At 26.9% G+C, this 12,019-nt stretch overlaps 3 protein-coding genes across 4 annotated transcripts; 2 read left to right on the top strand and 1 right to left on the bottom strand.

Moving 5' to 3' along the window:
- Nucleotides 1-38: 38 nt before the first annotated feature.
- On the bottom strand, nucleotides 39-5,670 carry LOC127070649 (transitional endoplasmic reticulum ATPase TER94). Its single transcript, XM_051008894.1, has 13 exons — nucleotides 5,504-5,670; nucleotides 4,409-4,765; nucleotides 4,063-4,255; nucleotides 3,745-3,979; nucleotides 3,498-3,631; nucleotides 3,175-3,423; nucleotides 2,909-3,073; nucleotides 2,713-2,835; nucleotides 2,398-2,610; nucleotides 1,998-2,306; nucleotides 1,757-1,918; nucleotides 1,497-1,651; nucleotides 39-1,069 (listed from the first exon to the last, which is right to left on the bottom strand). Exons 1-13 carry the CDS (start codon nucleotides 5,518-5,520, stop codon nucleotides 979-981), a joined length of 2,403 nt encoding a protein of 800 aa, XP_050864851.1. The 5' UTR covers nucleotides 5,521-5,670; the 3' UTR covers nucleotides 39-978.
- A 572-nt stretch (nucleotides 5,671-6,242) lies between these two features.
- LOC127064698 (leptin receptor gene-related protein) lies at nucleotides 6,243-8,230 on the top strand. Of its 2 annotated transcripts, XM_050996184.1 has the most exons (5): nucleotides 6,243-6,908; nucleotides 6,987-7,061; nucleotides 7,134-7,332; nucleotides 7,414-7,556; nucleotides 7,618-8,228. In XM_050996184.1, the coding sequence occupies exons 2-4, from the start codon at nucleotides 7,021-7,023 to the stop codon at nucleotides 7,525-7,527; spliced, it is 354 nt and encodes a 117-aa protein (XP_050852141.1). In that variant the 5' UTR covers nucleotides 6,243-6,908; nucleotides 6,987-7,020; the 3' UTR covers nucleotides 7,528-7,556; nucleotides 7,618-8,228. The 2 variants fall into 2 exon arrangements, with proteins under 2 accessions (XP_050852141.1, XP_050852212.1); XM_050996255.1 differs by lacking the exon at nucleotides 6,243-6,908 and having other exon boundaries at nucleotides 7,618-8,230.
- A 613-nt stretch (nucleotides 8,231-8,843) lies between these two features.
- Nucleotides 8,844-11,953, top strand: LOC127069151 (transmembrane channel-like protein 7). The gene is made up of 10 exons (XM_051005896.1): nucleotides 8,844-8,993; nucleotides 9,077-9,202; nucleotides 9,297-9,622; nucleotides 9,708-9,859; nucleotides 9,954-10,038; nucleotides 10,124-10,272; nucleotides 10,363-10,750; nucleotides 10,841-11,526; nucleotides 11,617-11,741; nucleotides 11,807-11,953. The coding sequence occupies exons 1-10, from the start codon at nucleotides 8,855-8,857 to the stop codon at nucleotides 11,896-11,898; spliced, it is 2,268 nt and encodes a 755-aa protein (XP_050861853.1). The 5' UTR covers nucleotides 8,844-8,854; the 3' UTR covers nucleotides 11,899-11,953.
- The last annotated feature ends 66 nt before the right edge of the window (nucleotides 11,954-12,019 follow it).

The raw sequence follows: 12,019 nt of genomic DNA, 5'->3' as shown, positions 1-12,019 counted from the left end.
GAAGACCATGCATTTTACTATAAAAAGGACTGAAAAAATTCTTTTGTAATTTATAGATAAATTTACTACTAAAAGACATCTGTAAATTCATCAATATACATCACCAGTTACAACAATTTCATTGACATAGCATAAACTTTTATGATACTGCATCCTTCGAGCGTGATAACAAAACATATTTGGAGGATACAGTGACAATGCAGCAAAAGGGTCTATCTTTGAATAGTTAAATATAATCAATTCTACTATATACTCTTTCCATGAACATAGATCACATATATAATTATATAGAAAAAGTTATAAATCATGTGAAATTTGTATGCATACATTTATATACGCAAATATGATGAAATATTTATAAGGGCAGTTTATGTAGTCCGTGCATTCACCATACATGATTTAAAAAGAACAGTAGTAATCATACGTTCATTGTGCAATCTGAATACTATGTTACTTCGAGTGTTACTTGTATTTTAATCAAATTTCTTTTATTCAATTTATTATCTTTATTCAAAGATTATTTATGAAATATAATAGCATCAAATTTTATACTGACTTTTTATGACTAAAAAATTAGTTTACTAAACTTGTCAAACAAGTTTTCTAAAGTACCGATTTCAAAATAGCTTTTTCCGTTGTGATATTGAATCAAACAAGCGAAAATATTTGTAACTGTGAAAATATTAAGACAAATAAAAATCTTCCGAATCATATTCAAACATTTTAATTACATACTGGTAAATCGTTGAAAATTAAGATGTGACATTAAAGTAATGCTTATTTTATATTAATCAAGGTACAGACCCTGTCTACACACATATAATCGTACACTTTGCATATAAAATGTCAGTCATTCAATTAGTTTATTTAGTTTTGAGTTATTTAAATTTCATTGAATCACTTCTGTGCAAAATGTATAGCAACAGACAGGCCCTTTTGTCGTATGCTCACTGCACTTAGATGAAAAGAAACGAAGACTTAGCTATAAAGATCATCATCCCCATCATCCTGGAAGGTTTGATCACCTTGTGCTGTATCTTGACTACCACCAGCTGCACTTTGTGGAAATCTATAAACATTAATTAAGCATTATTCATTCTATATCATTTTATAAAGCATACAAACCATATATTATAGATAAGATATTTTGTTGCTTATAATATTTTTGTATTATTTGACTATTTAGATAACTATGTAATTATATCTAGATATATGAAAATATGTATTTCTTTATATGATTTAATTAAATAATTAAAAATATCAATTTATAACCAAAATTCTTAGCTAATATATAATACGAAAGACGAGATATTTTGTGATGGCTGCAATATAAACTGATGTGTTTAAATATGACATGTGAAATTATAAAATCTGAGTAGTTCGAGCACATATGCCTCCTTCGTATCATAGATATATTTTTCAGTATATACTTATATTCACACGATTTTAAAGCTATATGTGACTTCTTAATACTATTTATGATTATAAATACGCACCTGAAGTTTGTTCCAAATCCTCGAGATTGTTGAAGAGTTTGTGCAAACATTTCATATTTTCGAATATCATTATCAGAAACAGAACGTCTGGCAAACCTCATTGCTTCTTCAAAATGTGCTCTAGTAATTTCTGGCACAGGATCATCTTCTTCCATCTATGATTAAATGAACGAAAATTTATAATTAACAGTAATAAATACAATATAAATTAAATAACAAATATAGTATATACATACATACTAGTTAAACATTATACTTACATCCATTGATGCAGATGGATTATTTGCACGATCTTTTTCTCTGCTAATTTCCGTCTCAATACATTGCCTAATGGCAAGTTTACATGCACGTTGACAAATTTCTGTTAAATCCGCTCCGGAAAATCCATGAGTTACTTTGGCTATATAACTCAAATCTACATCCTAGAATATTTTTCTTGTTATTAAACTATTGCAAAAACATAAATATTACAATTAAACTATATAAATTATCATTAATTACTTTAGCAACAGGTGATTTTCGTAAATTGGCTCTGAATATTGCTTCACGAGACTTCTCATCTGGCAATGGTATATAAATGAGTTGATCTAATCTACCAGGTCGTAGAATAGCTGGATCAATAATATCAGGACGATTAGTTGCTCCTATAATGAACACATTTTTCTTTGCGCCCATTCCATCCATTTCAGTTAAAATTTGGTTTATGACACGATCTGCGGCTCCGCCAGCATCACCAACTGTGCCTCCACGAGATTTTGCAATAGAATCAAGTTCATCAAAGAATAATACACATGGTGCAGCTGATCTTGCCTATATAAACAAGAAATAAATTATTATTTGCATTATATTTTATATTATATATCAATATATATTATTAATTTCATATTAAGTTTAATCTTACTTTATCGAAAACATCTCTGACATTGGCTTCTGATTCACCAAACCACATAGTTAATAATTCTGGGCCTTTGACAGAAATGAAATTTGCTTGACATTCATTGGCAATTGCTTTGGCTAGTAGAGTTTTACCACAACCTGGAGGTCCATAGAATAATACGCCCCTTGAAGGTTGCATGCCAAATTTCAAGAATTTGTCAGGATGCTCAACTGGATACTATAAATCACAAAATGATATATTAACGAAAATGATTTCATATTTGTATACATATTATAAATACGATACTTCATTATCAAAAATGTATTGCTATCATCTTACCTGTACCAGTTCTTGCAATTCCATTTTGACATTTTGTAGACCTCCAATGTCATCCCATGTAACAGTTGGTACTTCGACAATAGTCTCACGCAATGCACTAGGACTGCTTTTACTCATAGCATACTGAAAATAAAAATTAATGAAAAAATTAAAATGAATACATAATATTTATATAACTGACAATCAGAATCATTACTTTAAAGTTTTCCATAGTAACAGCAAGAGATGATAACACTTCTGCATCAATATGGTCATCTTCTAAATCAATGAGATCCATTTTTTCACGAATTTGTTGTAAAGCTGCTTCAGAACATAATGAAGCCAAATCAGCGCCGACGTGTCCATGAGTTTCTGCAGCGATCTAAAGTATTGTAAGAAATCAGTTAAAATATATATTTAATAATAATAGACGTATTTACATTATTTTTATAATATCACATTCGATGGTGATTTTATACTTACCTCTTCTAAGTCTACGTCATCTGCGAGTTTCATATTTTTTGTATGAATTCTTAGAATTTCCAAACGTCCTGTTGCATCTGGTATACCAATATCGATTTCTCTATCAAAACGACCAAATCGACGAAGAGCACCATCAATACTGTTTGGTCTATTAGTAGCAGCCATTACAATGACATGCGAGCTCTGTTTCATACCATCCATCAAAGTTAATAGCTGCGAGACTATACGTCTTTCGACTTCACCATGAGTCTACATAAAAAATACAAAAGGTGCTGTCACTAATTATACTATAAATGTATAAATACTAATCAATTAACAAAGACCTTTTCCCTTTTAGGAGCAATTGCATCTAGCTCATCAATGAATATAATTGCTGGAGAATTTTTCTCCGCTTCTTCAAATGCTTTTCTCAAGTTACTTTCTGATTCACCGGCAAGTTTACTCATAATTTCAGGACCTAACAATATAAAATATATTATAAAATTTTAACATTGTTTATATATAATACTTAATATTTTAATTATATTTTAAATTGAAATATTGGCAAACTTTCTTTCAAGATATATATACCATTTATAAGGAAAAAAAATGCTCCAGTTTCATTTGCAACAGCACGTGCAATAAGTGTTTTACCAGTACCAGGAGGACCATACAGTAAAATGCCACGTGGAGGCTTTACTCCAATAGCTTTAAAGAGAGATGGATGTCGCAATGGTAATTCTACCATTTCTTTGATTTGAGCCAATTGTTTACGTACACCACCTATATCATCATAACCAACAGCATTAATTGCCTCTTCTTCTTCCTGCAAAGACAATTATGTATAAATGTAATATCCATTTGATAATTGAATTGTCAAATAAATTCAAATATTTATCTAATACTAACTTCTCTTTTTATAGGATCGCCTTCACAGTGAATCACAGTATCTGGTGCAACTATACAAAATGGACCTGGATCAGTTTCAACAACTTTGAATTCTACTGCTCTCATACCACCACGAACAATGAAATTATCATCTTTATGAAGTGGACGATATGCTTCCAAAAAGTATGGTTTTAAATAGACTTCAAATAAGTTTCTATAAAATAATGAATATTATTGAATAAAATGATAAGTATTAACGATTTTTAATAGCTTATAAAGTAATCAAACTGTTAAAATTATATACAATTATAAAATTATATATAGCATATTAGGATTAAATTATTTATAATTTATATATACAAATTACCCAGCAAGTCCATCTACAGTATCATCCATTGGTAATATATGAATTCGTTTGCCATATTTTACTTCAGGACAAGCATGAACAGATACAACATCGCTTAAACGAACACGTAAATTATTTCTGACAACACGATTCATACGGATCTTTTCATCTGGACAAGTGTCGTCTGAGAGAACAATGCATACTGTCTCTTTACGTCTTTTTCCTCTTAATAATACAGTATCTCCACGAAATAATAGTAATTCATCCATTTTTGCTTGTGAAAGAGCAACTACAGAATTATCATCTGCAGTTGCTTCGTCTACAATTAATCTATTGGGTTTATCCTTCTTACGAAGGATTGCTGTCGCCAAATCTTCTCTGTAATGATCATAAAGCATATCATAAAATACATAATGAAATTAAAATTAAAAATTATTATTATAATTTAATTTAAAATAATTTTATTAAACTGTTTTTCATCATATAAATTATACATTATATATTATTTTTCTTTTTTTTTTTAGATTATTCAACTTTAATTAGTTTAACATAGAATATTACAATATTTGATATATATGATTTAAACATACATGATTAGTAATTGATATAGATATTTAATACATGAATCACATTATTATTAAAATCATTAAACAAACATTTGATTATCTCAGGCATCCTATATTTTTTTATGAAAATCTTTATGCAATTCTTTGGAATACAACTTAAATTTAATATTTAATTTCGAATATTAAACAACTTTGATTTGACTGATTGTTAAAATCCCTTTGTCACGTTTAGCCTACCACCATTCAGCCATGATCACTCAAATGATAAGAGGCATTCGCATCATATAAAATAGTAATACTGACAAAAAATAAATTGAACAAAAAAAAGATCGATTTTTGTTCAGGTGGAATCTAGCAGTCGTGAAGAAATAAGATATCTATATCTTAGAAAACATAGCCTTGCGACGACATGATGACAACGTAAAATTGAGACCCGACCGACGCACAATTACCTACGTGTCTTATACTTGAATAAAGAAAACAGCGGCAAAGATGACGAAAATCATCATAGGTACAGAAATTTATTCTACGTAATTATATTTTCACTTACCCTTTTGTATCACCCATTATACGCTTGATTTAACGAAGGAAAAATGTGTACGCAACGGTCACAATTCGATCTATAGAACTCGCAACTCAGCAACAGTATCACCCAGTCCAATGATTATCCCACATTCGAAACTGTCATGGCTTGCGTTGGACTCCCCACCATCAAATTTGTAAATTAAGGTGCGCGCGCATAGTTAGACTGTCTTATTGTTGAATATCGATGATTGGGTATCATTATTCGCGCGCGTAAAATCCTCCAATTAATAATTTACAAGTATCACTTCTACTATGTAATTGGAAATTTTTTTTTAATTTTGGGAAGATCATTGGACGGATATTCTTATAAATTTTAATTTGAACGATTAAAAGAATTAATTTTTATTTGTTTTAAAGTTGTTTGTTACATAAATAGATCATTTTGTTGATGATTAAGATACATAGCTGATTACACTTTCTCAATTATAGCAAATAGTCACGTATGACTCATTAAATAAAAATCTTTAGTAAAAAAATATCTATCTATATGTAATACGGAAAGTTGAAATTCTGTCATTAATAAGTAATAAAAATACTTGCATAATAATTTGCAAATTATTTCCATGAAATAATATCTCTATTTGTTAAAATTTTCAATTCAACCAATGAAAAGATATCTTCGAACTTATGCCAAATTCATTAGATTGGCTTGAAATTCGTTTCTGACATAGTGTGTTAGACTTTAAATAAATTACGTCATATAGTCATATGTATGTATGAAGTGAGAGTTCGATAAATATACACACTTGTCAAATTGATCTGCAATGGCCGGAATAAAAGGTTATTCGGCATGTTCTTGATCGTCTGATATGCGATTTTTCACTTTGTGAAATTTCGAAGAAATGGCATCAATGGGAGGAAGTTTCTATAAAAACTGTGAAACGCAATATGAAATATCGAAACATAACCTTCTTGCTTTAATTGTCACTGTCAAAAATTTGTACATACTTCAACTTTTGCTTTAAATTTCATAATTTAAATATATCTGTTTTTCAATGTCGAACAAAAGTGTATCATATTTATGCTATTTAATTCGTCATAATTATAGTCAACTTCGTCGTGTTCAACATGATATTAAAAAGTGAGGAGAGAAAGCTTTGTCCCGAAATTTCTGTTATAACTTGTTTTTGGTTTAAAGTCAGTAATCTTAAAATAAATTTTATATAAATCTAGCCATTTATAAGCTAATAGCTTATTAGCAGAAAAATAAAATTTCCTTATGTAATAGACACAAATGTACTTATATAAAACAAGATAATAGTATAGTCATATATTTTAATATATAGAATATATCAGTTTAACATTTATATAAAATTATATCATTTTTTGTTTCATGTTATGTAATCTGCTACCCATTATCATTCAACAGCGTAAGTGCTCTTTTACTAATATGCAAATATTTTATTTTTCGTCAGTTAATTGAAGTAAAATAATTATATATATTATAGATTGGTTCTTCTGGCATTCTCTGGCTCTATTGGTATGACATTAGTTATCCTTGGTTGTGCATTACCACAATATGAGTATGTTTTTTGTATCATTTAATATTATATTGAAATATATTTAATAATATTGATTGTAAATATATTTTCCAGAGTATGGTGGCCATTTTTTGTAGTTTTATTCTATGTATTGGCACCAATTCCAACAATAATTGCACGTCGTTATACAGAAGACCCAGCAAGTAGTAGTAATCCATGTTTAGAGTTGGCAATATTTATTACAATAGGATTTGTTGTATCTTCATTTGCTCTTCCTATTGTATTGGCACGAGCACCTGATGAAAATCCAGTTGTAAGTTTTTATTATTATTCTTTCATAGTTTAATTTTTTATATTTTATTAAAGTTTAATATTTTGATATTTATTTTTATAGATACATTGGGGTGCCTGCTACTTAACTTTAGCAGGGAACGTTATTGTTTACTTGACCTTAGTTGGATTTTTTGTAACTTTTGAACAAGATGATGTAGATTATAACATGTGGTGAAGTGATACTTTATTGTACTTACAAAAAAGGTAAATATTAAAAATTACTATTATTATTGCTTATTATTCTATGATTTATACACATTTGTAGGTTTTCTATAAGATCACTGAGAGAAAGAGCGAGATAAAGAAAATCATTCAACATGCTGACTGACAGCTATGTGTTAATACTAAAATAATATAAACCTATTGTACACTATTTACATAATATAAAAAAATCGGTTTTATTACAACATAGTTGATATTGATATTATATCAACTAGTATGATAATAATGCACTAATATTAGAGAACATGATGGCATAATACAGCTTGATGATCAAATTATAAATTTTAATCTAAGAGTAACACACACTTGTCATATAAGAACCATATATCTTTTTATTGATAGAATTATCAACAAATGTAACAATGCAAAGATATATGAAGTATGTATATATATATATATATATATATATATATATATATATATATATATATATATATATATATATAGTTTTATTTTTTATTTAATATAAGAAAAAATCCTTCATAATTATAATAATAATAAAATTAAAGTTTATTATTTGTTGTTATATCTTATGCTATCCTATAAAAATAAAATTCGCCGAAATACAGAGGTGATTAATAAAAATTGCTAATTAAATATAGTTTTACATTTCTCTAAGTCCATTTCATACGAAAAATTTAGGTTAGTCAATTTCAAAATATTTTTAATTTATTAAAAAAGAAAAAAAGATATTGATTTTTAAAATAGGATAGTTTAGAATAGAATATTAATTTTTGCGATAAATATGCAATTTCTTAATTAGAAGAAAAATATTTTCCCAAATAAAACGTAATTTATTTAAATAATAAATACGATTCAATGAAATTTAAACAAAATATTAAAATAATATTTATTATATTATATATATATTACAAATATATTCAAATGAGCTATAACATTTAACTTAATAATTACATATAAAATAATAACATTTTCTTGTACAATTATAAGTTAAAAGACTTATTATTGAAAGACATGAAAAGATTATTTGCATTATATTATATATATTTGTTAAACAATTATATCATTATAATTAAGCAAAGAAATGTAAAATGTTTTTTAATAAAAAAATGTATTCAAAAATTTATATTTTTTTCTTAAAAATTTATTTTGGACAATAAATAAACTCAAATATTCAAATGATTCTGATAATGATATAAATTTAATATATGGAAAGTTTATATATAAATTAAATCAAAAAACTTTATATCTATTGGAAAGATATGAAATTAGAAAGATCGAACTTTTATTGTATATAAAATATCGTTATCGTCCCTGAAATGAATCATTTCACATATCTATGTGTGGATGATTGGATGATATGGATAAAGTTCATATCTGACACTTATCTTAACATCATAACCATAATATCTTTAAAGAAGACCTGTCGTAAATATTTATTATTAAATATGGCAGAATGTAAGTTCACACAAATAAAAAGTAAATTTTCTAAAAATTATCAATAATTTTCTATAATTTTTAAATATAATTAATTTTTTTAGCACATGTAATAAAAAGTATGGATTCAGATATAAATAATGATAATATCTCAATGATGGATATTACAGAATTATACAGTACTTCAGATATGCAAGATTATGTGCAACAAAATTCATCACAATTTCCTTGTAAAAAAATATATATATATAAAATGTTAAAAAATTAAAACAAATTATACAAGAAAATTGTATCATTATAATTAAAATAATTATATGGTTATAGTATGGTCTGATGAAAACAATATCCTGGAAGATTTGGATTCTGTAATTCCATATGCAACTTGTTATACAAGAAGATCCATACAAATATCATTTCAAAATCATGCAGAAACTATTGTATCTCGCTTACAATGCAGCAAACGACTCATGCAAAACGATTTAACTGCTGAACAACTTAGAATGAACATCTTAAAATCTATGCCACAATGTTTAACAATAAGAAGATTGGTAAAGTCTAAATTACAAACAACAGTGCAACAAAGATCAAAAAAGAAATCTATTAGCTACTGGAAAAGGCTTAAGTATAAAATCAATTTCAGTTTCCGAAAGGTTTTATATTATTTTATGATAATTATTTACAATGAAATATATAGGCATATTTCTTAATTATAAAATAAATTTTTTATTAATACAGGCATATATGATAATTCAAGATATTGGACAGACTATGGAAATTTGGTACCATATCATAAAATCAATAGAAGGTCAGTTTGGAAGTGGAGTAGCTGTTTATTTCAAGTTTTTAAGATGGCTAATTCTTTTAAATATTATTTTTGCTCTCATGAGGTATTTTCTAATATTTATATTTTGTTTATTCAATATTTATATTTTGCAAAAAATAATTTTTGAGAGATTTTATTTAAATTTTGTATATTTATAGCATTATTTTTATTGTTCTTCCACAATCTTTGGATCAAGTATATTTACCTTCATCTATTAATGTTTTGGATTTTGTAACAGGCAGTGTAAGATTGATAACATATTATTAATTAATAGAAAAAGATAGTTTCTCATTACTAATAGTAAAAATATTACTTATATATATCACAGGGATTTTTTGAAAATACAATAATGTATTATGGATTCTATAATAATGGTACAGTGGAAAAAATGCTTAGCAGTACATACAATATTCCTTCTGCTTATTTTATTACATTACTTTGTGCTTATATATTTACATTCATTGTACTTTCTGTTAAGTGAGTAATATTCTTTATTAAAATTTTATATATGCACATATATTTTATGTACTTTATTTATTTTTTATATAATTAAATTATTTGTTGCAGGGTAGTATTATCTTATCGGAAACGCTATATTGAAATTCGTGAGAAAGTACACTGTTTCTATTGTAACAAAGTATTTTGTGGATGGGATTTTGCTATATCTTCTACGAAAGCTGCAACTTTACAATCTATATCAATTTATAGAGAATTACAAGAACTTTTAGCAGAAACAGAAAAGCATTCACGACAAAATTGTCTTATAACATTTTGTATTATGTTTGTACGTATAATTATTTCTATAATCACTTTTTTTATGATATGTGGGACTAGTGCAATACTATGGATATTATTAAGTACACATGAAATGGATAAATCGAAGACATCAGTAATGATTGTACCTGTGGTTATTACAATTATTATGAATGTATTCTCAATAATTATCTCTTTCTTAGTAAGTATATAATTATATTTTTTGCAATATTAGCTTAACTATATAAAGTAATTATAAGCACAAAATTAAGTATATTATTTTTTATCTTAGGCCAAAGTTGAGAAATATAACAGTAAACGTACTGAATTATATGTAACTGTGATTAGAATTCACGCATTAGCTGCTGTAGTAATCAGTACCCTTCTTGCTTTTTGGCTAATACATAGCACAGATGGCTGTTGGCAAACAGAATTAGGAAAGGAAATTTATCGACTTATATTTCTAGACTTCATTATCTCTATTTTTATTTTATATATAATTGAGGCAGTGCGTTCTATTATATATGTAACAGTTTGGAAAGGAGTTGGAAGAACAAAATTTGATATTGCCCGTAGTACATTAAACCTTATTTATAATCAAATGCTGTTTTGGCTAGGTTGCTATTTCAGCCCATTATTATCCTTGATAATCATTATAAAAATGATTTTAACTTTTTATGCAAAAAAGCATAGCTTATTAAATTTTTGTGAGCCACCTTCAAGACCTTGGAGAGCAGCACAAACACAGACTCTTTTTTTAGCACTTTCATTCATTGGAATAATTAGTGTACTGATTATAATAGGATATATCATTACAAATGTACGAAGTGATGAATGTGGGCCTTTTAAAGGACATAATTATACGTGGGAGTATATAGTTGATGGTGTCCTTCAGCTGAAAAGGGATAGTGCTTTTTGGCTACTTATAAGCGAACTTGCAAGACCCTCAATTGGAGCAGCCATATTGATTGCAATGAGGTATCTCTTTTGTAATTTTAAATCTGTAAATTTATTTCTGTGAATTATTTCTTATGTTTTTTTTTTCTTTTTTTTTTTTTTATATTACAGTGTTGGAGTCTATTGGCTTAGAGCTAAAGCACAAGCGAATAAGGAAATGTTAACAATTTTGCAAGATATGCTATTTTTACACGCACGAGATAAGCAATTTCTTTTTGCTAAAATTACTAACGCAGGTAAGTGATACATAATACAAAAAGAATATGTAAAAAATTACTCTAAACATAATATTTTATGCTAGGTAAAATTTATAGACAAAGTCGTTTAAGATCTTTCAATTGTTACGTTACTGATGAAACAAAACATTTTACTTCATCAAATGAGAGAGAATAGATATCACACATGAAATGTGGATAAAATATTTTACAAATTACGATTTAAAATAAAATACGCACAAAATGTGAATAAAATATTTTACAAATTACGAATTAAAATAAAATACGAAATATATAAT

This window comes from Vespula vulgaris, chromosome 1, assembly GCF_905475345.1.
Source record: "Vespula vulgaris chromosome 1, iyVesVulg1.1, whole genome shotgun sequence".
NCBI classification, from domain to species: Eukaryota; Metazoa; Arthropoda; class Insecta; order Hymenoptera; family Vespidae; genus Vespula; species Vespula vulgaris.
Note: the sequence above shows the minus strand (reverse complement) of the source record. Positions and strands in the feature narration are given on the sequence as shown.